At 44.2% G+C, this 22953-nt stretch overlaps 1 protein-coding gene across 3 annotated transcripts in view; it reads right to left on the bottom strand.

Annotated features, from left to right (window-relative positions):
• Positions 1-22953, bottom strand: part of wipf1b (WAS/WASL interacting protein family, member 1b) — a 49778-nt gene that overhangs the window by 3500 nt on the left and 23325 nt on the right. For all 3 annotated transcript variants that reach the window (XM_063212056.1, XM_063212057.1, XM_063212058.1), the window contains exons 2-5: positions 19874-19976; positions 18331-18460; positions 15153-15311; positions 2003-2812 (exon numbers count right to left, since the gene is read on the bottom strand). In XM_063212056.1, coding sequence (XP_063068126.1) covers positions 2003-2812; positions 15153-15311; positions 18331-18460; positions 19874-19939 — 1165 coding nt within the window. In that variant the 5' untranslated portion in view covers positions 19940-19976. The remainder of the gene's footprint in view (positions 1-2002; positions 2813-15152; positions 15312-18330; positions 18461-19873; positions 19977-22953) is intronic.

Raw genomic sequence — 22953 nt, 5'->3', positions numbered from 1 at the left:
AAGCCACTGTCCATAACCAGGTCACAAAAGAGATTTTACAGACCCTGCAGTTTGATAGTTGAATAACCCCTTTGTAAGAGCCTGTTATAACCTTATTGTCACCGAAATGTTTAATGACCAAGTCTAAATTTGTTATGTGTGACTCTCAATAATGTCAGGGATATTGTTATGATGTAGTTGAGTCTTAAGCAAATAAGTGATTCTGCACAAAGAGGCTACAATAAAATGGAACTCAACTTTAACAGGAAGTTCTAAACAGGAAGCTAACAGAGTTCCGATGAATTAAAGAAATACCCTTTGAAACCTTTTCTTCAGTCATCAACAAAACTATATACTCTGTGGGACAACTCCCGTTTCTGAAACACATTTCATGCAAATGTATTATCTTATAACAAATGTAATAAAACCAAATATGTATGAACATTGCTAGTCTACAACCCTTTTTCCAGTGCAGCAAACAAAATTAATAATTATGTACAGTGCAACAACAACAAAACACAGCTCAGCAAGCTCTGTTCTGTGGAAATGTGTCTAGTTCTTTAGAAAAATAGTCTGCCCATTTTGAATTTCATGCCAGCAACACTCTTTAAAATAAGAAAGGGATTAGGCCGTGTTTATTTCTGTGTAGTCTTACTTCTGCTTTGAACTCTCCACAAGCTCGTGGGAACCGAGACCCAGTTGATGTAATCTTCAGAGAAGAATGTTACCCCATTTCACCCAAATTTCTTACACAAAAATGCTCTGCTGTGCCCTGACCAAAACCATGCCTACCCCTGACCTGTCGGTAAAGCAACGTTTCTGCTGCTTTACTTTTGCAGAGAACAGCGAAACAAGCAAGGGAAATTGCAAATTTGTTGCCAAATTGAACCCAGACCAAAACCATCCCTAAAACCTAACCGGTCACAAGGCGTTGGGCAGCAAGAGTTAGCTTGCAAAGGTGGAGTGCACAAACGAGATACTGTAGATAATTGAAATCTGAGTGTTATCTTACTTTTATGATACCATATTGTGTTTCCAATTGCTTCTTACTTAGACAGTGGAAGGGTTGCTGAACTCTGGGAGGCAGAGATGTCCACAGCAGAACTGATTTAGTCTCTGATGCGATGCAATGCAATAAGAAGCCCCAAATGATCTACACACCCAGTGATCAATGGGAAGAATTCACAGCTGCCTTTCATCTCTACAGCAAACAAACTGTTGGCAATATTTTTCAGTTGTAGCAATATTTTGCAACATATGGAGTTCCAAGGACAGGGTCTCGAAGCCACAGCCTTTTTTCATACCAAAGCATATCACTGAGCTTTTAGCAATCCTAAGACCGAGGAAGAGGGTTTGTGAGATGTTGTTTGTGAGAACATTTTGTAGCCTTTTGATGACACTTAAGAAACTGTTTTAAAATATGATAGTCATAAAGGTTTATTCTTTCTCTTCAGTTTCTGTGTCGCTATTTGAAATACAGTATATGTGGAAAAAGTTGCTTGAAAAGAGAAAAAACTTTTCTTCACCAAGGCACTCCAAAATTAAAAATGTCTTTATTATTATGACATGTCCATTAAGTGGACAAAGTCTTCTGAAAGGGCCCCTACCCAATACATACAATGTAATGGAGACCTAATTCTGCGCCCCCTATCTAACTGGGCCCGGGACAACATATGCCTTTGTCTCCCCCCCTGTCAGCGGGCCTGCTCAGACTCTCACACAGGAAGTGGTTGAAAGTTGTATAGTTCTAAAATACTGTAAAAATACTGTGAGAGTTGGAAATTGTGACTCACCACAAGAAAACAAGCCACGTGTCTCTCAGAGTGAAAGTCAGAAAGTTACGCATGTTATGGATTACACACGTAACATAATTTTTTTTTAATGGATAATTAATGGATAATATATGTATAATACTATAATTACCCTGGTATATGCACATCACCTTATTCACAGTAGCTGGCATGGTACACTGTATGTGTACAGCATACAGAACACTAGTTGTCATGATTTGACCATCCCCTACCTGTGCGTGCGGAGGAGTTCCTGCCCAGGGGTGGTGGCCTCTCGCTGGGGGGCGGTGGCAGGGGGCCCGAGCGGGCAGGAGGGGGCGCGGGAGCGGAGTTGAGGGACAGGTTCCTCTGCGGCAGCCGCGGCGTGACATCATCAGCAGGCCCCCCGGGTGTCGGGGGCAGCGGAGGGGGTCCGGGCCGCCCGGGGGGCAGAGGCGGCGCACCCCCACCTCCTCCTCCGGGACTGGGGCGTGACGACGAGGGCGGCGGGGCGGGCTTGTTGTTGAAGGCGGGCGGGGGAGGTGGCGGCGCGTCCGGTGGGAGGGGCAGAGATGGTCTGTTGCCCAAGGGAACAGGCGGGGGCCGGTCCTCGGACCCGGGTCTTGGCGCTGGGGGTAAGGGGGGTCGACTGGAGGGGGGTGGCGCAGGGCTGGAGGGCTGGCGGCCGAAACCTGTCGAGGCTGGAACGGGGGGCGGTGGGCCCCCGCCGTGTCGGCCGGGTGGCGGGGGGGTGGGAGCTGAGGAAGTGGGGCGTCCACCTCCGGGTAACGGAGGGGGTCCCCTGCCCCCCATGCCCCCTCCTCCGGCACCGGGGCGTGGGGTATTGGGCACGGGCGGAGGGCCAGCGCCACCACCGGGGTGGGGTGGAGGGATACCACGGGAGCGAGGGGTGTCCATCACGCTGCTCTTGGGGACGGGCAGGCGAGGGGCGTGGCTGATGTCACTGTCGCCTCCTCCGCCACCTCCACCTCCTCCAAACGGCCGCGGGCCTGCTGAACGGCCACCAGGGGGCAGCAGAGGAGGGCGCGCAGAACCACCAGAGTCTGAGAGAGAGAGAGGGAGAGAGAGAGAGAGGGAGAGAGATAGAGAGACATGGGGGTGGAGAGACAGAGGAAAAGAGAGGCAGTGAGAGATAAAGAGGCAAAGGGGCAAAAAAGAGGAAGGGTTTCAGAGAAAGAGGGGGGAGGTAGAGAGAGAGGGGGAGGGAGGGAGGGAAAGAGAGGGAGTGAGAGAGGGGGTAAAGGATGGGGCAGAGAGAGAAGGATGGGGTCAGAAATGGAGGGACAAAGCGAAGAAGTTATTGAAGGAAACAAAAGGTTGAGAGGAAGAGCAAAAATCTTATTTCACACTTAATTTAAGGCACTCACACAAATCTACCACATTACTCATAAGTTGGACTTGAATTTAACTGACAACGAAGGATATTACATTACTAGTCATTGGAGAGGTGTTAGAAGTCCCCCACCAACAGAGGGTGCTACAATCGGCTTGCGAACCAGAATTGTGGAGGTTTCAGACAAAACCATAATTCTAATTTCATCGATATCTACCCTAATGACGTCGGCCTGACTCTACCATACAGAGCTCACTCCTAATGGTTGCAGGGCATGTGGATATGTGTCTGACAACAACAGTGGGAAAACAACAACGAAATGTTTCACATTTTATGACCCTATGGATTTAGTGACCTTGCATGGTGTGTGTGTATTGTCTTGTGTATAATATGTACATTGTCTATGTATTGTCTTGTTTTTCAGTGACCAACAACAACAGCCGGAACCAAATTCCTTCAGTGAGACGGCATACTTGGCTGATGACTCTGATTCAGATTCCAGAGCGCTTAAGGCTCTAAATTATAATGATGGCCATGGGCTTTCATTGCGGCAAGTGCTGTACAGATGGTGTAACTTCAATCTGCTCATTACCGTGCCGGGCCGCGGCAGCGTACCGTGATCATTACACCCTGTGGCCATTCGGAATGCGGGGGGCAGTATAGCACCGCTTTTGCAGAGCAGCGTCTGCCTGTGTCTGTGGTCTGTTTGTGCTTCCGTCCTTGCCCGTCCCCCAGTTTTAGTAGTAGTAGAAATACAGTCAGCAAATTGCATGTTTTATTTAGCATTGGGCATTTGATAGGGCATTTGATAATAACACAAGTGTGAGCCCTAAACAAGACCACAATGTGAATTTAAACTCGACTTTTTTCTGTCTTGCATTCACCGTCTCCCAATCCGTCTCTAACTTATTTCAGCACTATTCAAGCCAGGAACGGGTATCCTCAGGATACAGAGTTTGCATACATACTACAATTTGAACCGGTAAAGACAATTAAAACCGACTCAATCAGACAGGAACACCATTGTAATTAAGTGTGTCCCGTAACGCCAGCATGAGAGAGATCGAATTTTAAATTTGGCGACGACATTGTGTTGCACGTAACATTGGGCATTTGATAATAACCCACGCGCGAGCCCTAAACAAGACCGCCAGTCGACGGTGTTTTGTTTTTATTATTCTGCATTCATGCCAGGAACGGATTGTGAACACTTATGACTGCTTCTTTGGAGGCTGGATAACCTGTCACACCAGCGTTTCCCACATAATTTTTGTTAGTCAAGGTGGTGGGGCGTTAAAAGTACATATTTTTGGATTAAGCAACTACAGAAATTACATTCACAACATGAAATCTTTATCTTTTCAGGGGACCTAGTCAAGGTGGTAGGTGGCTCTTGTCAAGGTGGCCGCCTTCGCAATAAAGTGCTGGGGCAAACCCTGTGTCACACCACGACGTGTCACAAAAGGCTGTGCACTGCCTTTTTTTAAATTTTTTTTTTTAAACACAGCAGTCGTATTGTCACGGGGGTGACAAACTTGGACTAACTGTTATTCTCACTGATTGCAAATGTTTGCAGGTGCCAATGGGAAGAGGGAGAAAGGTGATTGGGTGTACGGGGTGGGTATGGGCTTTTTGAATGCAGGTGGCAAGATGGCGAGGAGGATCCGGAGGAGGACGAGACGCACAGCTACCGCACGAGAGAAGGGTCGGAGAGACTACCGCGCGGCCGGGGGGCAGCCTTGGGAGGGGGGTGAGCTGCACGCCGGTATCCGGATGGGGCCAGGAGAAGATGGGGCACGCGTTCGGTCCTTTGGACGACACAAGCAACAGACGACTACGAATGGCGCGGACGGCATATTGCCTGAACGAGGTTTGCGGCCAGAGTCACGAAGAGGTTGCGTTGGAAAGCTGGTGGTGGAGGACGCTCACCACCGAAGTTAAGTGCCACGCCTGGTCACCATAGCCTTCACCTTGAAGCCTCCTCCCCGCTGTGTGCGCTGCCCCTGGGCCGCTCTGTCTGTCACTCACTCACTCTCTCACTCCCGGACCCAGCGAATGCACGATCGGAAAAGACTTTTTGCGCAGCGAGGATGGCCACCCCTACACCATCGTTTTATGTGTGCTGTGTTGGTTGCTGTGCTGCTCACGTGTGCTCCTTTAAATAAGTAGCTTAGTTACTCGTGCTGTGTAGGCCTATTTTATTCACAATTGGTGATGGGAGTTAGCATCCCCCTGTGCGTTATTCATACGAATTCAGAGACTGGAAGCCTGTTTACCCTTCTCCTATCTCCACCAGCTGATCCGCCTCCGCGTGCCCAGACGAGCCAGGTGGCCCTGCCCAACCTGTCGGAGGCTACGATGCGCACGGACCGAGTGAGAGGTTTGAGGTGCTGATCAGAGACATTGGACCATTAAGGACCCCGCGGACAGAGAACTGGTTACACATCCACACACGCGCACGCACACACACACACGCATGCATACAGAACTATGTCTCCAAATAGAAAATAAATACTTGATTTAAATGACTTTGTTGTCTTGGTGTTTCCTGATGTGTACAATGCTCCTCGGGGTAGTTGGTATTAAGTGGGGGTGCCGCTGTCAAACGCGCACCCCCCACCTGTGACAGTATGATAAGTGTTAAGATAAGTGTGAAATTCTTTTTTTTTTTTTTTGCTTAGGCCTATTTTTTTGGCAAACGAATTCATTAATAGGCCTAATTACTTCTATTGTTAAGGCGGCTACAGAGTATAAGGTAAGCGTACCCATTAAGCCCACCAAAATCTAAATTTCTTTATTTTTCAATCATCTTCACATAATTTTTTTGTGAAATATTTTGTTGTTTAAATGGTTTCAGACCAAAAATGTAAGATTTGCTCAAAACATAGTGCATAAAACCTAATTAAATATTACGGCATCTTTTACTTCATATACTTCATAAAATTCTTCATCCAAACAGAGAAATGTATTTTTTCTTATTGATTATTGTTAGTTCATTACATTACGCCTTTTAAACCAACAACTTGGGATTGTACAGCACTTTTTATGTCCCTCAAAGGCATTTTTCATAAGCATGCATGCAAACTTGCATGCATTTCAATGGGGTGTACCATTTAAGCCCACCTTGTACCCATTAAGCCCGCCTATACAAAAAGCTATTTTATGGAAATAATCAACTCCACAAAACATTTCATGATGCATTTCTTTAAAGACCAATGCCAAACAAACTGGAATATGCTTAGAATTCATACCTAACCACCTTAAGTCTTACGGTAGAGTAAGATGAAGATGGTGTGTGGTTGTATCAAGAAAATATCGGCGTGTGCTCGCTCATAAAACACATCTTTCCATTTGAAGGGAAATGCTATATTTTAGTAAAACACTGCATGTATATATATAAATATCATTACATTTACCTCTTAGTTTACTAAATATGAAAATATTTTCAAAACATTTGACTTAAACTAGCTGATATTCTATGATTTCTGACATGTCCCAAAACAGCAAAGTTTTGAGGCAACTTCTTGTCAGTAGTCCTGAGACTGGATTCACTTGGACGGGAATAACTCGACGATGAAAAATGTGATTTGTTTGCAATAAAAAACATTTTGTCAGTTACTAAACCCTTTAATTGGATAGGGTGATGAACAACAAAATTCACCTTTTCCCTTTCTTTAAATTGACCTCAAAGTTGAAAGTGGGCTTAAAGGGTACATGGGCTTAATGGGTACGCTTACCTTAATTTGTTTTCATTATTTCATAATTTTTGTTGGTGGTAAGCCTATATAGGCTACTATATAGGCTATTTTTAATTAGGCTATTTGAATGATTCAACCAACCGCCCGAATTTAATTAAAATATTTGGCTATAGGCTACTTTCGATTCGATTGTGTGTGCTCTTCTTAAAACCTGATTTTAATATGGCAACCAAGCATAGGCCCTACACATTGTGAGGGACTAAACAAGTGCGTCCAATGCGAATACTCCCTCTTGTGTTGTTGGAGAGAGAGAGAGCTCTTTTGTGTGCGTGTGGGGGTTTAATCACCCCCTCCCCCACAGACAAACATTCACTCCGTCACACAGTTGAAGACTGTAGTTAGTTGACATCTATGTAAGCGCCCCTCCAAGCGTCTGCCTGTGTTTGTGCTTCCGTGCTTGTCCATCCCCAAGTTTTAGTAGTAGTAGAAATACAGTCAGCAAATTGCATGTTTTATTTAGCATTGGGCATTTGATAGGGCATTTGATAATAACACAACAACATAACAAGTGTGAGCCCTAAACAAGACCACCATGTGAATTTAAACTCGACTTTTTTCTGTCTTTCATTCACCATCTCCCAATCCAGTTTGCATAGGCCTACCTACAGTTAAATAAAATAAAAAAGACGGGGTTTTTTTTAATTATTATTATTATTATTAGTGCTTGTGGACACTTGTGAACTATGACTCCTTCTTCGGAGGCTGGATAACCTGTCACACCACGAGCTCTTTTGTGTGCGTGTAGGGGTTTAATCACCCCCTCCCCCACAGACAAACATTCATAGCGTCACACAGTTGAAGGCTGTAGTCAGTTGAAATTTATGTAAGTGCCCCTCCAAGCCGTGTGAGTTTAACAGTTTGCGGCCAAGAGTTTTTTTTTCCACGAGCGCGCGCACGCACACACACACACACACACACACACACACACACACACACACACACACACACACACACACACACACATTGGTACATTGATCACCTGGATACAGTCATCGACCAAATCATCGATCTAGGTGGTGAGCCCACTGGTAGGTGAAGGGAAACAGCGCACTACTGCACAAACAACAGGCCGAGTCGCAGGAGACACAGCGAAAGGGACGGAACGCAATTCTGGTTAAGCCGGGCAGAAAGGATGTTTTCTGCTGTCTTTATCTGCAGTGTAGCCTACATTAGGCAACTTGTAAAGGCTGCTGTGTAGGCATTGTCTACTAAAACTCTGTAGGCCTACTTGTGAAATAAATTTACACTCTTGCTGAAATTTCAAGTTTAGCCTACGTTTATTTGTTTATACACAGAATTAAAAATCAATACAATAAAAACAATATGAGGTAATAAAAGAGTATGACGTGTGTGCATCCGTTTTTTTGTTCAACATTATTCAACATTGTCATAAGATGGTGCGGAGAACCAGGTAAAGACCACAAATGCCCAGACGCTAACCAGACATGGATACCAAATTATTTCTATTTATTTATTATATTTTAGCCTACTAAATATTGAAAGAAGGAAAAGAAAAGACAGACACGTCGAGGCTACTGGTCGTAGCCTATTACAGCAAATCGAACATGCGCTTTATGCACACATAGCAATAAAGTAGTAAAAGGAATTCAACTTCGGAGCGCAGTGGGTTTCGTGGGTCCGGGGGGGGTGGTGATGGCACGTTTGGTGTCTTTCCACCACCCCTGCACGGAGAGTGCATGGATGGAAAGCATATCCATAAAGCATCTGCATTCCTTCTGGAAGAATTAGGCTACAAAGAGCTGGTTACAATTTCAGTAGGCTATTATTTCCATAAAGGAATCGAATAGCCTAATTGTCATAACAAAAGTTGCAGTTTCAGTCAAATAGCTCATATTAAGTGGAGGACGAGTAATATTTCATAAGCATATTTTAGTTCATACAGTCCCAAGAAAAAGTTTGTACACCCTTTGAAATTTCTTACATTTCAGTCAAAATTGATCATAAAACAAGGTCTGATCTTTCCGGAAATCTCAAGAAGGAACAACCAGAGTCTGTTTTAACTAATTCCACACAAACATTTACATGTTATCATATTTTTATTGGCCATAAGGCTATAACATTCACAGGACAGCAAGGCATAAGTAAGTACACCCTTGCATTAAATAGGTTTTAACCCTCAGTTAGTTGCAATATCCTCAACCAGACTTGTCCTGTAGTTGCAGATCAGATTAACAAAACAATCTGGATGTATCTTGTCTCCCTCTTCTTTAGAGAACTGCCTCTCGTCAGCAAGGTTTCTGGGATGTCTGGAGTGCATAGCTTTATTGACTTAATGCCATATAATCTCAATTGTTTTTAGTCAGGGCTTTGACTGGACTATTCCAGAATGTGTATTTCATTGTTATGAAGCCATTCTAATGTTGATTTGCTGCTAAAGTATGGGTTGTTGTCACATTTCAGCACCCATCCTCTTATGTGCTTCAACTGTGTGACAGACTTCCTCACGTTTTTTTTCTGTAAAATATCACAATAAACTTGAGTTCATTGCTCCACTGATAATAGCAAACTTTCAAAGGCCTGAGGCAGCAAGGTAGCCGCATATAATGATGCTCCCGCCACCATACTCAGAAGTGGAGATGTAACCAAGAATAACTAAAAATGGGGTTCATTCTGCCAATCTAAAATTAATGGGGTTTCTGTCCAAAAAAATATTGCTGCACCTTTGAGGTTTGCGAAATTGCGCATTTATATGCTTCATAAAATGACTGCTAAATATTCTGTAGACCAACGTTGAAACCAAAGTTGAATTTTTCAGGGGAACACATAGTATCATGTTTGGAGGAGAACTGGAGAACCACACCTTCACCAAAACATCATCTCCACCTTTGAGTATGGTGGCGGGAGCATCATTATATGCAGCTACCTTGGTGCCTCAGGCCCTTGTCAGTTTGCCATCATCAGTAGAACAATGAACTCAGAGGTTAATTGAGATATTTTAAAGAACAAAACATGAGGTAGTCTGTCACACCGATGAAACAAACAAGAAGATGCGTGCTGAAATGGGACAACAACCCATGTTTTAGAAGCAAGTTGACTTTAGAATTGCATCATAACAACGGAATACACATTCTGACAGCTCTGACAAAAAACATTTGAGATGATATGGCATAAAGTCAAGAAAGCTATTCACTCCAGATATCCCAGACACCTTGCTGAAGAAGGGCAGTTTTCTAAAGAAGAGGGAGTCAAGATACATCCAGATTTTTTGTTAATCTGATCTGCAACTACAGGAAACATCTGGTTGAGGTTATTGCGACAAACTTAGGGTTAAAACCTATTGAATGCAAGGGTGTACTTACTTATGCCTTTCTGTCCTGTGAATGTTTAAATCTTATGGCCAATGAAAATATGTAAACTTGTAAATGTTTGGGTTGAATTATTTAAAGCAGACTCTGGTTGTTCCTTCTGGTGATTTCCGGGAAGATCAGACCATGCTTTATGACCAATTTTGACAGAAATGTAAGAAATTTCAAAGGGTGTACAAACTTTTTCCTTGGACTGTATATTATGTAATTCATTCTGCAAAAATGAGTATATTTTTCTCTCAAAAAATGACATTGGTTTCAATGAGGGCACTCTTGTTCTGGCAGGGACTCGCTTTTCGGCACGACACTGGCTGTGCCAAACATTGTTTAAAAGTTTTTATCAAATTTTGGTCGGCACACAAGGTTTTGGACATACTAATTTCTAGTGGCACCTGGGCTGCGTTTGGTGCATTGATCAGTCATGTTGCCTAGCGAAAAAGACAGCCTGGGTGAGAGGATGAGATCTTCCTCGGCTGGCGAGCGCTCAGCATGTGTGCCCGCGCGTTATCTTCTCTCCCAAGACCCGACAGTTGCTTACAAGTCAATTTGAGCACGAAAACAGCAAAGACAATGTGATATTTCATTCAAATAGGGCCTACACACTCCAAATAAAACATTGGTCGGAGGGATTTTCAACCGGACCGCAGCACGAGCAGACAGTCAGTGTGAAAAGCCAACTCTACCGGGAAAATCGCCGCTCGCTTACCATCAGTGCGCGAGCCCTGAAAATCGCAGCTCGCTTACCATCAGTGCGCGAGCTCTCGAAACAGTGAAGTGGCATATCGCAACAGCACATGCGGATCAGCCAAATCATATGCAACAAAGTCGCCAACAAAGCGAGGATTTAACGTTTAATAGGCCTATGCCAACGTTGTGTGAATACGGGAATTGGACAGCCATGCACTGTCCTTTCAATAGGTATAGTAGAATAATAGGTATAAGACCGCTTCGGTTTCTTTTCACCTCATGGGGAAAGCATAATTTCCATGCACTGCACGAAACTACTAAGCATAAAGTTAGCGATCAAACAAAAAATATTGGTTGTTGTCATTACAGCATTTAATAGCCTATGCTATGGCTGTTGTTTAAAATAGCCATTGGATTGCCAACCGTCCCTTGTATTAAGAAACAAACGTATGGATATGAGCTGACATGGGACTCAATGTCCTTCAAATGCAGGGAATTGCATCTGTTTTTTTTCCCTTTTGTATTCGTTTGCGTAATTATAGTTTTTCTGTGCGTTCCGGGACCTCTGTCCAACTCACCGTCGCTGTGATGTCATATGCTTTTTGCGTTCCGGTACCTTGTGATTTACAAATTAAGCATTGATTACGGAAGTGTAGGTTAGGTTATCGCCCCAGCTGTTGGCGATGTAAGATAAATAGCCAACGCTTAAACACTCAAACGCGGCGCTGTAGGTTACTGCAGTGAGGTTTAGGCCCCCTATTGCACTCTCCATAATTTTTACCGAACGAAAAAAGTATCCACATCCAGATAACAAGTTTGAAGTTGCAATATTAGACGTTTCAAATCTTGCGATGCGAGAATCGGTATAGGGGCTCCAACCGTATCACGCGCCAGTCGTAAAGTCTTCACAAAAAAAATGGGGGAATTTCTGGGGGAAATTCTGGGGGAAATTCTAGGCAGAATGTACAAGGACGTGGTGAATTCACGATATTGCCCGTGTTTCGTGGTTGATTTACGGTTTCAGTCTCGTGGTTGATTTACGATATGCATTGAAAACTACGTGGTTGATTTACGATATGCATGCGTTGGCATTTGCGTTGGCATTTTTGCACAGGGGCGGGGACCGGCCGCGACAGAACCAGAACCAGGGAACGGCAGCTTTTGTGATATGCACCGGAATTCTCATCCGCCTTGTACAGGGTACAGTGGGGTAAATCAAATATAGCCTACCTGTGTAACAATTCGGTTCCTGCCGTACAGTGGGGTAAATCAAATATGGCCTACCTGTGTAACAATTTTGTGATATGCACCGGAATTCTCATCCGCCTTGTACAGGGTACAGTGGGGTAAATCAAATATAGCCTACCTGTGTAACAATTCGGTTCCTGCCGTACAGTGGGGTAAATCAAATATAGCCTACCTGTGTAACAATTCGGTTCCTGCCGTACAGTGGGGTAAATCAAATATAGCCGAATTCCGGTGCATATCGATATCGGTTCCTGCCAACCACCTAGTTTTCAATGCATATCGTAAATCAACCACGAGACTGAAACCGTAAATCAACCACGAAACACGGGCAATATCGTGAATTCACCACGTCCTTGTACATTCTGCCTAGAATTTCCCCCAGAATTTCCCCCAGAAATTCCCCCATTTTTTTCGTGAAGACTTTACGACTGGCGCGAGATAGGGCTCAGGGGCTTGTGGCTTCAATTTAGGTCTACACATAGCCTAGAGCTTGCACATTAATGGCAATTCATCCGATCATCATAAAAAAAAAGAAAAGAAAATTCATTAGGCTATTTATTCTTTTTATGACTCTTCTTACTTCCTGGAGGTGTTCTCACACAATTTAATTAGGCATGTCGTTATCCGCTGAATCGGTGCGTGCTGGTGAATATGAGCATATTAATATGCCGTCAACATCGTCTAAAATATTCCATATGGTAATAAATGTTGCCAACACATTTGCGCTTCTTCACCACTCTGTGCTATGGTTATCTGATATGAACAAGAGAGAGAGAGTGAGAGAGAGAAAGAGAGAGAGTGTGTGTGTGTATGTGTATGTGTATGTGTATGTGTGCGCGCCCGTGTGTGCGTGTGAGTGAATGGGTATTGAGCGAGCGCTCCCAAGTGCCACCCAGCGGTTGTTTGGGTACACTGCAGCTAGGCCCGGTACGTACCGAGGTGGATGACGTGGCATTACCTCGGTAAAGGGTGTGCATTGTAGGGGGACCGACTGTAGTTCACCGCTGGACATCTCACTGTTACACGGTAAAAAAATTACAAGTTCCTCCAAGAATATTGTTTGCCATCTTGTTTGGGGAAACCTTAACATTCTCTGAGGAACAAATTAGTTCCCAGTTCCACAGAAAACTTCAGTTTGACCCCCTAAAGGTTCTCTGAGGAACATTCTGGAAGATTTCAGGGTTCTTCCAAGAACTGATTTGTTCCTCTGAGAAACTTTAACAGTTCTCCACAGCCGCAAACCGAAGCTTCTTCGAGGAACTGATCAATAAATTCATTAGATCATCAACCCCCTCGACACCACCACACACTTTGCCTGGTTACCACTGGACCTAATCACAAGTGAGTGTCTTTCAGATCGAAATGATTGTGTAGAACTAAAGGCAGTATGGGAGTTCCCAGGCTACCACACACCTTCACCGAGGGGTAAGTTCAGCTTTTCACTCGATAATCTGCTTCTGGCACCACACACCAGGAAATCCCACTTTACACATAAGAGCTTGTGTGGCTGTATTCTTATTAAGCCCTTAATCCTGCTGTTCCATAATGCTGTTGGACTTTTTTTGCCGGCCGGTGTTCTTAAAGAGGAAAGACCTACGCTCTGAACCTGGTCCAAAAACTCTGGAGGGGGGATATCCTGAGTGTGCGAGTGGGAGGTGGTGTAGCCACACGTATGTCACACAATATGGAAAAGCACTCTGTTGTCGGTTAAGATTGTTGCACACAATGGTTTGGACACCTAAGGTCACACATGATGTTACCACAGGGGCGCTGCTAGGAGACCGAGAGAATACAGGGGTGATAGTGAAAAAAAATCCTGAGCCTGAACTTTTCCCCCTGCTCTAACGATGACAAGATACTGCATAGAGACATAACGTAGGCCTATTTTGACACATTATTCAAACATTAATAGCCTGTGTATGACCATTATTCAAGCCTGATAGTAGAAGAAAAACCCTGAACCTGTAACATTTTCTGAGATAAGAATAACCTAATGGCTAATTATTATTATCAATGTTTTTATATTTGCGAACTCTGTCAAGCCTGAAATCACGCATGGAGCCAGAATACTATCAGCCCTAAGAATAGCTTCTTTCCAATGTGCGGTCTCCCGTCCTCGACCTGTGAGGCTTGTGGCCTCGCGTTTCGCTGACGGCCCGCGTCTGTGGAGAAATCAATAACGTTTCCCCACTGTGAGCCTAGCCAAAACAACTTTGAGGGGACTATTCTTCATTCACCAATCCGATAGCAAATGAGAAAATGACATTAGAATTGCAATATTGAAACACACTTCTGTCGTCAGTGATGTCATCACAAGGGAGCAAGGGAGGACGGAAGTTAAGATATTAGCCGCTTGCCCGCTGAAGTCATCTGAAAGGCCTCCCCACTCAGTAAGTAGATTCAATGTGATGGGGACCCCATTCCAACCAAGGGCTCTCTGCCTCTGCAGTTCATGTTGCACTGCACATTACATATGGCCCGTTAGTTCTGCCTTCCTTCACTCTCTCACAATGACTCATTCAAACTCCCACTCTGTCACTCTTGTCTCTCTCACATCTCACCAGCAGACACAAGAGGACTTCCTCCAGATCGGTTTAACAACTCGCACGCACGCACGCACGCACACACACACGCACACTTCTTTACAGACCGGTTTGAGAAAAGCTGATGACATGGTGCACATGGCATCTGAGGCCACAGCTTGATGACACGGCAGTTTAATGTGATGTGTAATTAAATATCATTATCAGGTTTACCGAGATATGCTGAGATACGCTGAGAACGGAGAGACGAGTCCCTGACTTTCATGAGGACTCAAGGAGATCAGGAACAACTAGAACAGGCTGCCACTCAAAGATGTTTTTACTCTCAAGGACACCCTACGTGAATTGCAGAAGGCAGGATGAGAAAAGCTAATGAAATGTTCATCAAGGAGATTATGTTCTATCCTCTGCAGTAGTGGTATTCCTTCCCTATATGCACACACACTTTCCCCCTATGTGTTATCCATGTGTTGTGTGATGTGTCTCACCATTGCCATCTCTGTTTGCCGAGCGCAGTTTGGGCATCCCGCCCTGGAAGAGACCTCCCAGTCCTCCTCCTCCTCCTCCTCCTCCTCCCCCAAATCCTCCTCCTCCACCTCCTCCTCCTCCGCCACCTCCTCCTCCTCCTCCTCCACCTCCTTTCGGTTCTGAAATGATAAGTACAGTAGACAAGGGTCAAAACTCATTTGCTGTGAAGGTGCAGGATGTTATTCAACTTCTATGGAAAAGGGGGGGGGAATCTGCAATGAAACCAGACCCATGTCCGATATCTCCGTCCTTACTGATTAAAACTATATATGGGAGTGGGTAACTGTTGTGTTGTCGACCCTCTGCTATCATTTCAGAACCGGACACTTCAGATCTGTGCAATAATAGAATTTAGTTCAACATATAAAAAGGAAAAAAATATCTGCCGACTTCAGATCTGTGCAAGAAAGCTTCAAGCTTTCAGATCTGTGCAAGAAAGCTTCAAGCTTTCAGCCTCTAGCAGAGTACAATGCAGAGTGCCCGATGGGGGTCAAGAGAACGAAAGCTTGCAGAACAATCGGTAAAGCCATTTATTGCACAGGTGTGCATTTCTTGACATCGTCGCTAACTTAGTTAGTAACTTACTTGGTTGCAATGCAATTTTTCATTGGAAACCTAGTAAATTGCTAACTGGTTAGCAACAATGCTTTTGAGTCCATATCTGAAGTTTGCAGATGTTTTATTTTCCTTTTTACATAGAAGCTGAACTAAATCCTACTACGGTATTGCACAGCTCTGAAGTGTCCGGTTCTGAAATGATACCACAGGGTCTGTCACCCACTGCCATATATAGTTTGAATCAATAAGGATATCAGATATGGGTCTGGTTTCATTGAACCCTAACATGTTTATGATTGCTGTGAAAAGGATATTTAAAGTGGACAAATTGCATTGCTTCGGCATGAGGCAAAGCCTTCTGGGATTTTGTTGACATCTCTAAAGTAGTTTTTGGGCTTTTTACGCCTTTATTTTGATGGTGATAGTGACGAGGTGACAGGAAATGAGAGGGAGAGAATGATGGGAAAGGTTTGGGAAATGACCTCGGGCCAGAATAACAGTACGGTGCCCTAACCATTTGAGCTATGGCCACAGCTATGGGCGACATCTCTGGTGAGCACAGAGAGCACTGATGAAGGCAGAACCCTGACACGTCTGCACTACTCTGTTCTCAGAAAAATAGTGAAAGAAACCTTGTGCTTAAGCTTTAGTTTCTTTTGCAGTGTGGGAGCCTTCTCTTACCTCTGAACATCTCTGATAAACAATATAGTCTGCAATGGGCAATCGATTGAGAGGGCCTCACACACATCCAATAAATAGATGCTAAGCCATTGGGCACATGCAAAGCCGTTGGACAAATGCAAAACCTAATAAATACACCCAAAGCTAAAAGACACATGCAAAGCCAAGTGATATGGGGAGAACTGAGGGAATACATGCAAAGTCAATAGACATACTGTAAGCAATCCCAAATAGATACGTAGAGTGCATGCAAACTTGAAACACAAGCCAATTGACAGACTATACTGTACTGTAGCATGCAAGCCTAGGGCCATAGCAAAACAAACCTGACCCAACCTGTAGAAGGCTGAAGCACGTACACACACCCAGGGGCATAACAATAGATAGACACTGACATTTCAAATGGCTGCATCCTCCTTTGCTTTGTGTAAAATTGTCTATAGTACCCTCTTTGTCTTGTATGAAAGCCAGGGTTAAGGCAGCCTGACCTTAGCCGTAAACTTCCGCTCGATTATCATTTGCCTACGAGGGTATGGCAAGACCAACTAAGGTTAAGGCCACAGCAATGAGGCAAGTAAATGTCAACAAATAGATTATGCACGACTCGAGTAGAGACAATTTAGGGACAACTATTTTAAAAAGTTGACCAAACTAATTGGTGTTCCTACAACTCTGGGGTGCAGTTCTACAACTACAGTATGTTAGCTACTTTGTTGTTTGCAATGCAATGTGCCATTGGTAACTACCCAAGTTGCTAAATGCTAACAACTATGCTTTCGAGAAACGCACACCTGTGTAGAGAACCTCCTAATACAAAAGAGCCCCATCTTTTCCCAGAGCTGACTAAAATTACAGAAACAAAGCTCTTTAAATGGCATGGCAGCACCTTGCTTGTTCTGAGTTCAGTCAGTAAAGTAAAGTAAATGGTCACAAATAAAATATACACAAGAGGAGACCAGTTTGGAAAAATGAAAAGTGTTCCTTCAGTGTTCCGTTAACCCATAACAACATAAAAAAATATCCCCATGTCTTTTCAGAGCTATCTACAACTACAGAAACAAAGCTCTTGAAAAAATGCCATGGCAAAGCCTTTGCTTTTGAGTTCAGTTAAGGCCTCCTGGCTCCGTGAGCTATAAAGATAATGAGGGCCATATAGCTTCAGTATAACAACTCTAAACGTTCAGGCTGAGTAATGATATTTTTAATGCCTAGCCTCTCATCTCGTGAGTGGCGTCCTGTAAATTCTAATGGATTCAGAGTGGTTATGGTGTGCTTGTTGTGCATCTAATCGTGCATAGGGTATACTGTACAAGTTACCCCAAACAACAATGCAATTCAGTCCTGCCACTGGCATGTTGTTTGTGTGATCAAACTCTGAGTGAATGTATTGTACGTGTGTGCATCAATGTCGTCCTTTCAGTGTTCTGTATTGTATTGTGCTGTCGTGTTATGCGGACCCCCTCCAAAACGAGATATTATATCTCAAGGGGATGTTCCCCCGAGAACAATTAAGTCAAATCACTGTTTTGGTTGTCTGTGTGCTTGCTTGTGTGTGAGGACTAGATCCATATTCAATATCATCATATGCGTCTTACGATAATGATACGTTTGATAAGATTGCTACTAATAAGATGAGATACTTTATTCCAGGAATATGTTCATGTTTTAACATGAACTGCCCCAACAGTATAATCTCATTATTATTTACATTCTCTTAAGATAATACAATCCATATAATTTCTTTCTCTTTCTCAAGCACACTGAATAACCAACACGTATGACAATGTTCAATATAAATACGTTTCAATGATTTATTGATTGTTATGGCTCTATTAGAACAATGTTCTGTTTGATATGATTTTTACGACTAGGGGGATGTTTGTGTATTTCTGCACTCACTGTCCAGGACGGGTGCACTCTTGTCATTGGTGACGGTCTTCTTGAGTCGCGCTCCCTTGTGGATGTCGGAGAGGAGAGCGTTCCTCCCCTGCTGCTCTCCTCTGTTCAGACTAGGCTTCTCTGTGTTTGCCTGTGTAGCACGCACACATGCACACGAGCGCACACACACACATTGAACACACACACACACACACACACACACGCACGAACGCACACACACACACACATGCACGCACGAACACACACAATGAACAATAACTAGAGAGCACAAATGGTAGAACTCAGATACCTACAGATACAGATAACAAAATGCAAAATGTTCAGTTACTCAACGGTGTGAGGGGGAAGGAAGTGAATATTTTCTTTTCAGTGTCTAGAGTTCTTTCGCCATGGCCACGTAGTCAGACTATTTCTGAAAAATCAAAATGACAGATAACGGGGGACGCTGTGGCGCAGCGCGCTAAGCCCCCCACATTTGGGCTTGCATGCCCACCCACGGGGACCCCGGTTCGAGTCCGGCCGGGGTCATTTCCCGATCCTCCCATGTCTCTGTGTCCCATTCGCTTCCTGTCACCACCTTCACTGTCCCATCATAAATAAAGTAAAAAAAAAAGACAAAATCACAGATAATGGAGAAGATCCCCCTTTTCATGTATGACTGCAATTTTCCCAGTCATAATGAATACTTTTAATTTCATGGTGGTGGTATTTATTAAATAGGTAACACACTACTAATAAAGGTAATAAACTACTACAAATATTACACAGTGCCCCTTCAAGGCTAGTTAGCGATGGCCGTCCATATTAAATGTAAGCCATCGCCTAGGAGGAGCTGTCTTGAATAGTTGAATAGTCCTGCAAACATCTGAGATTCTTGGATCGTCCCTCAGAACTCTATTGCTGTCAGGTTGCGGTTGTTCATACTTCTGGCCACAGGGGAGCAGTATAGAGTCCATGACGTGACAAAAATATTTTACTTTCAACTATCCCCCACTTGTACACTACTGTTGAGTGTACTACCACATACAATGTATGCCTGCAGGTTTGTGTGCATGTTATCTGGGTGTGCATGAATGCATGTGAATGAATGTCTGTATATGCATACAATGGATTGATCTGTGTGTCTAAGAAGATCCCTGTGTGTGTGTGTGTGTGTGTGTGTGTGTGTGTGTGTGTGTGTGTGTGTGTGTGTGTGTGTGTGTGTGTGTGTGTGTGTGTGTGTGTCTTACGATCCCTGTGTGTGTGTGTGTGTGTGTGTGTGTGTGTCTCACGATTCCTGTGTGTGTGTGTGTGTGTGTGTGTGTGTGTGTGTGTGTGTGTGTGTGTGTGTGTGTGTGTGTCTTACAATCCCTGTGTGAATGTGTGTGTGTGTGTGTGTGTGTGTGTGTGTGTGTGTGTGTGTGTGTGTGTGTGTGTGTGTGTGTGTGTGTGTGTGTGTGTGTGTGTCTGTGTGTGTCTGTGTGTGTCTGTGTGTGTCTGTGTGTGTCTGTGTGTGTCTGTGTGTGTCTGTGTGTGTCTGTGTGTGTGTGTGTGTGTGTCTTACCACAGAAAAGGTGGGGGGTGGGGGAGGGGGAGGGGGTGCAGGTGGTGGTGGTGGGGGCACCGGCATCTCTCTTCAACGCTCAGCTCTGTTCATTCAATGCAGACTGAAACACAACAAGCACAAGCACACACACACGGTTAGCATCTGAATATACATACACACACGCACGATGCACGCCCAAGCAGCACACGCGCATGCACAAGCACACACACACACACACGCTATACAAACTTAAGAAAAGCAGACCAGCTACTCTGTGAGGTCACCTGTGGGGGGCGGGAACTGTGACTGTGACCAAGACTCAAGATTAGGGTTGTGCCGATAGACGATGTCATCGTCCATCGGCGATGGACAGCTGGCATCACGATGGACAGCCAACATCGTGATGCCAAGGAATTTGTATTTTTGAAGACGCTGCTATTGCCATCATTACGGTGCTTGGCATTGCAATAAACTGAAACATTACCGTAAAATCCTAAGTAGTAGCGGACTGCGCAGATAGCAGGACTGAACGGACCGAGGTTGTCAACACAAGCCTCAAGCAGAGTGAATTTTATAGCTACGAAAAAAAACGCAATGGAATAAAAAAAAACTTGTGAACTAAGCCCTACTATTGTTTGCTGCATATGAGTTCAAGTAAGTGTCTAATTGCCTACATTCATTTATGTAACCCAAGTTTCTACAACGGAGAGTCATGAGATGGTCCTCCCTCCGGAGTAGCCTAAAGTGAAAGCAACAAATCGTTCAGAAATTGCGACAGTTTACCATTTCATGTTTAACGGAAATGTTTAATCTCTCCGCGATGGAGATGTCTTGTGAAGTAGCCACACAAGATTGTAGGCTACACTGATTAGCCCACTGCCAAGAGGGAGCGCAAGCGATTCCATGTCTGCCCGCGTCTTTGTGGCTTCACCGCAATTGTTTCCATTGATGAATTAAAAAGTCTCGCCGTGTGCTTAAGAAACATTCGCGTCGGGTAATTTGCTAACTCGGGCTAAAATCCATTGCAAAACCTCGAGATGGCACGCGTGGGTTCTCATCTCTTCCATTTGACAAACGTTCTGGGCTTCCCTGCATGGCTAAAGTTATGTACCGGTATGCAAAAAACGCCGTGACACAGCTGGTCTTGAAATAGAACTACGCCGTTAAATAACACACTCTAGTAGCAGCCTGCAGTAGGCTGCATCGCGAAATTTACTGAAAATAAGTTTCCACGCGGTGGAGTTTGGAAGAGCGGGCTTGAAGCAGCTGATGGTGACACGAGAGACAAGAAGGGCGATGGGGAGGGGTCGGTCGGGGAGAGTCGCTCTCACAGACAGCAGAGGAGCGACCATCTCTGTTTCAGACAGTAGCGCAGCTGTAGGAGGTTTAAAAAAAATTGTAAGAATTTAAAAACTGTTAATATATTTGACTTAGGCCTACTCTTAAAGCAAATATATTAAAATAATAGCTTAGCGAAAGCCAAAAAAACGAAACATATGATAATTTTAAAAAAAAAAAAAAATAATAATAAATCCCCCCCCCCAACAACGACAACGATGTCATCGTCCATCGCATCGTCTCACTGTAAACATCGTCAGCTGCCAATTAGGGGGACATCGCCCAAGCCTACTCAAGATCCCCAAACCCTGCTCAGGAACTCAGGGACATTATGAGAAGTAGGTTGTAATGGGCAGCCATGGTGTGTAATGGTTAGGGGGTTAGACTGTGGATCGCAGGGTTGCAGGTTCAATCCGTAGCCTTCACAACCCCTCCCTTCCTCCATGGCTTAAGTGCCCTTGAGCAAGGCACACACCCGCATCACTCAAGGGACTGTAACCAACACCCTGTACTGTATCTACATACTGTAGCTGCAAGTCGCTTTGAATAAAAGCATCAGCTAGACGTAATGTAATGTAATAACATTTCATAGACCAAGTCTTAAGCCTTAAAGTGATACTGTCCCATTTCTGGAAATAATGTTATTGTACACCTCCCCTTGAGTTGAATAATAGGGTTTTACCATTCCTCTATACTTTCAACCTTTCTCTGAGTATGGCAGTGCAAATTTTACCTCCAAGCTAGCAGTTAACATTGAGTTCTATGAGACCAGTTAGCCGTCGGCTGGTCTCATAGGACTCAATGTTAACTGCTAGCATGGAGGTAAAAAATTCACAGCCATATCCAGAGAACGGTTGAAAGTACAGGAGAAGGACAAAACCCTATTATTTAACTCAAGGGGAGGTGTAGAATAAGCTTATTTCCAAAAATGGGACAGTATCACTTTAAAACACAAAGACTTTGAGAGCAACAGAGAAATAGAAATAGACGCCGGATGCTAAGAACATCCTTCAAGCATTGTTGAAACTGTGGTGCTACTCTGCAACCACTGGCGTAACACAAGTACTTCAGGCCCCCATGCAAGCTACCAGGAATGGGCCCCCGAACGAAAAAAGCGGACCTAATATCATGTGGAGGGGATCCGTTTCTTCAAGTCAAGGGCCCATGTGGGCCCCCTGCCTCGTATGGGCCCCCCTGCCTCGCGGGGGCTGTGGCCCAGGGGTATACTTTACGCCCCTGTCTGCGACAAGGAAACCATGACCACCACAGCACAGCTAAAACGAGGAGCAGAACTGTTGATCAGCAAGTTCAATACAGAAGTACCGATAATGCCTTGCTTTATTTACACACTGTGTAAGCACTACACAACAGCTGTTAATAACAAGCACAAGTTATTTACCAATTTGTGCGGCTTTCTGGATACGTTTATACTAGTGCCGGCTAAATAAGATGTTTAGTAGAAATACCGTGGACCTGAAGAGCACTTAAGTTTCACATCCTGTTCAAGATCTGTGCATACAGTTTTCACACAAAAATGCAGAGTTTGAGTTGACTGCACTTAAATATTTACATTTAGGTCTCAATCTGTGCAAGTAACTTCGAACTTAAAAGTAAAAGTAAAAAATGAAAGTAACCATGCTTGACATTATTTTATAATTTGCCACTGGGCCGTATGGGCATAGTTCAGTTAATAGCTAAACAGACCACAATACCATGAAGTCCAAGCAGTGCCATTTGATTACATTTAGATGATAACAAAC

This window comes from Engraulis encrasicolus, chromosome 12 (genome assembly GCF_034702125.1).
Source record: "Engraulis encrasicolus isolate BLACKSEA-1 chromosome 12, IST_EnEncr_1.0, whole genome shotgun sequence".
NCBI lineage: Eukaryota > Metazoa > Chordata > Actinopteri > Clupeiformes > Engraulidae > Engraulis > Engraulis encrasicolus.
Note: the sequence above shows the minus strand (reverse complement) of the source record. Positions and strands in the feature narration are given on the sequence as shown.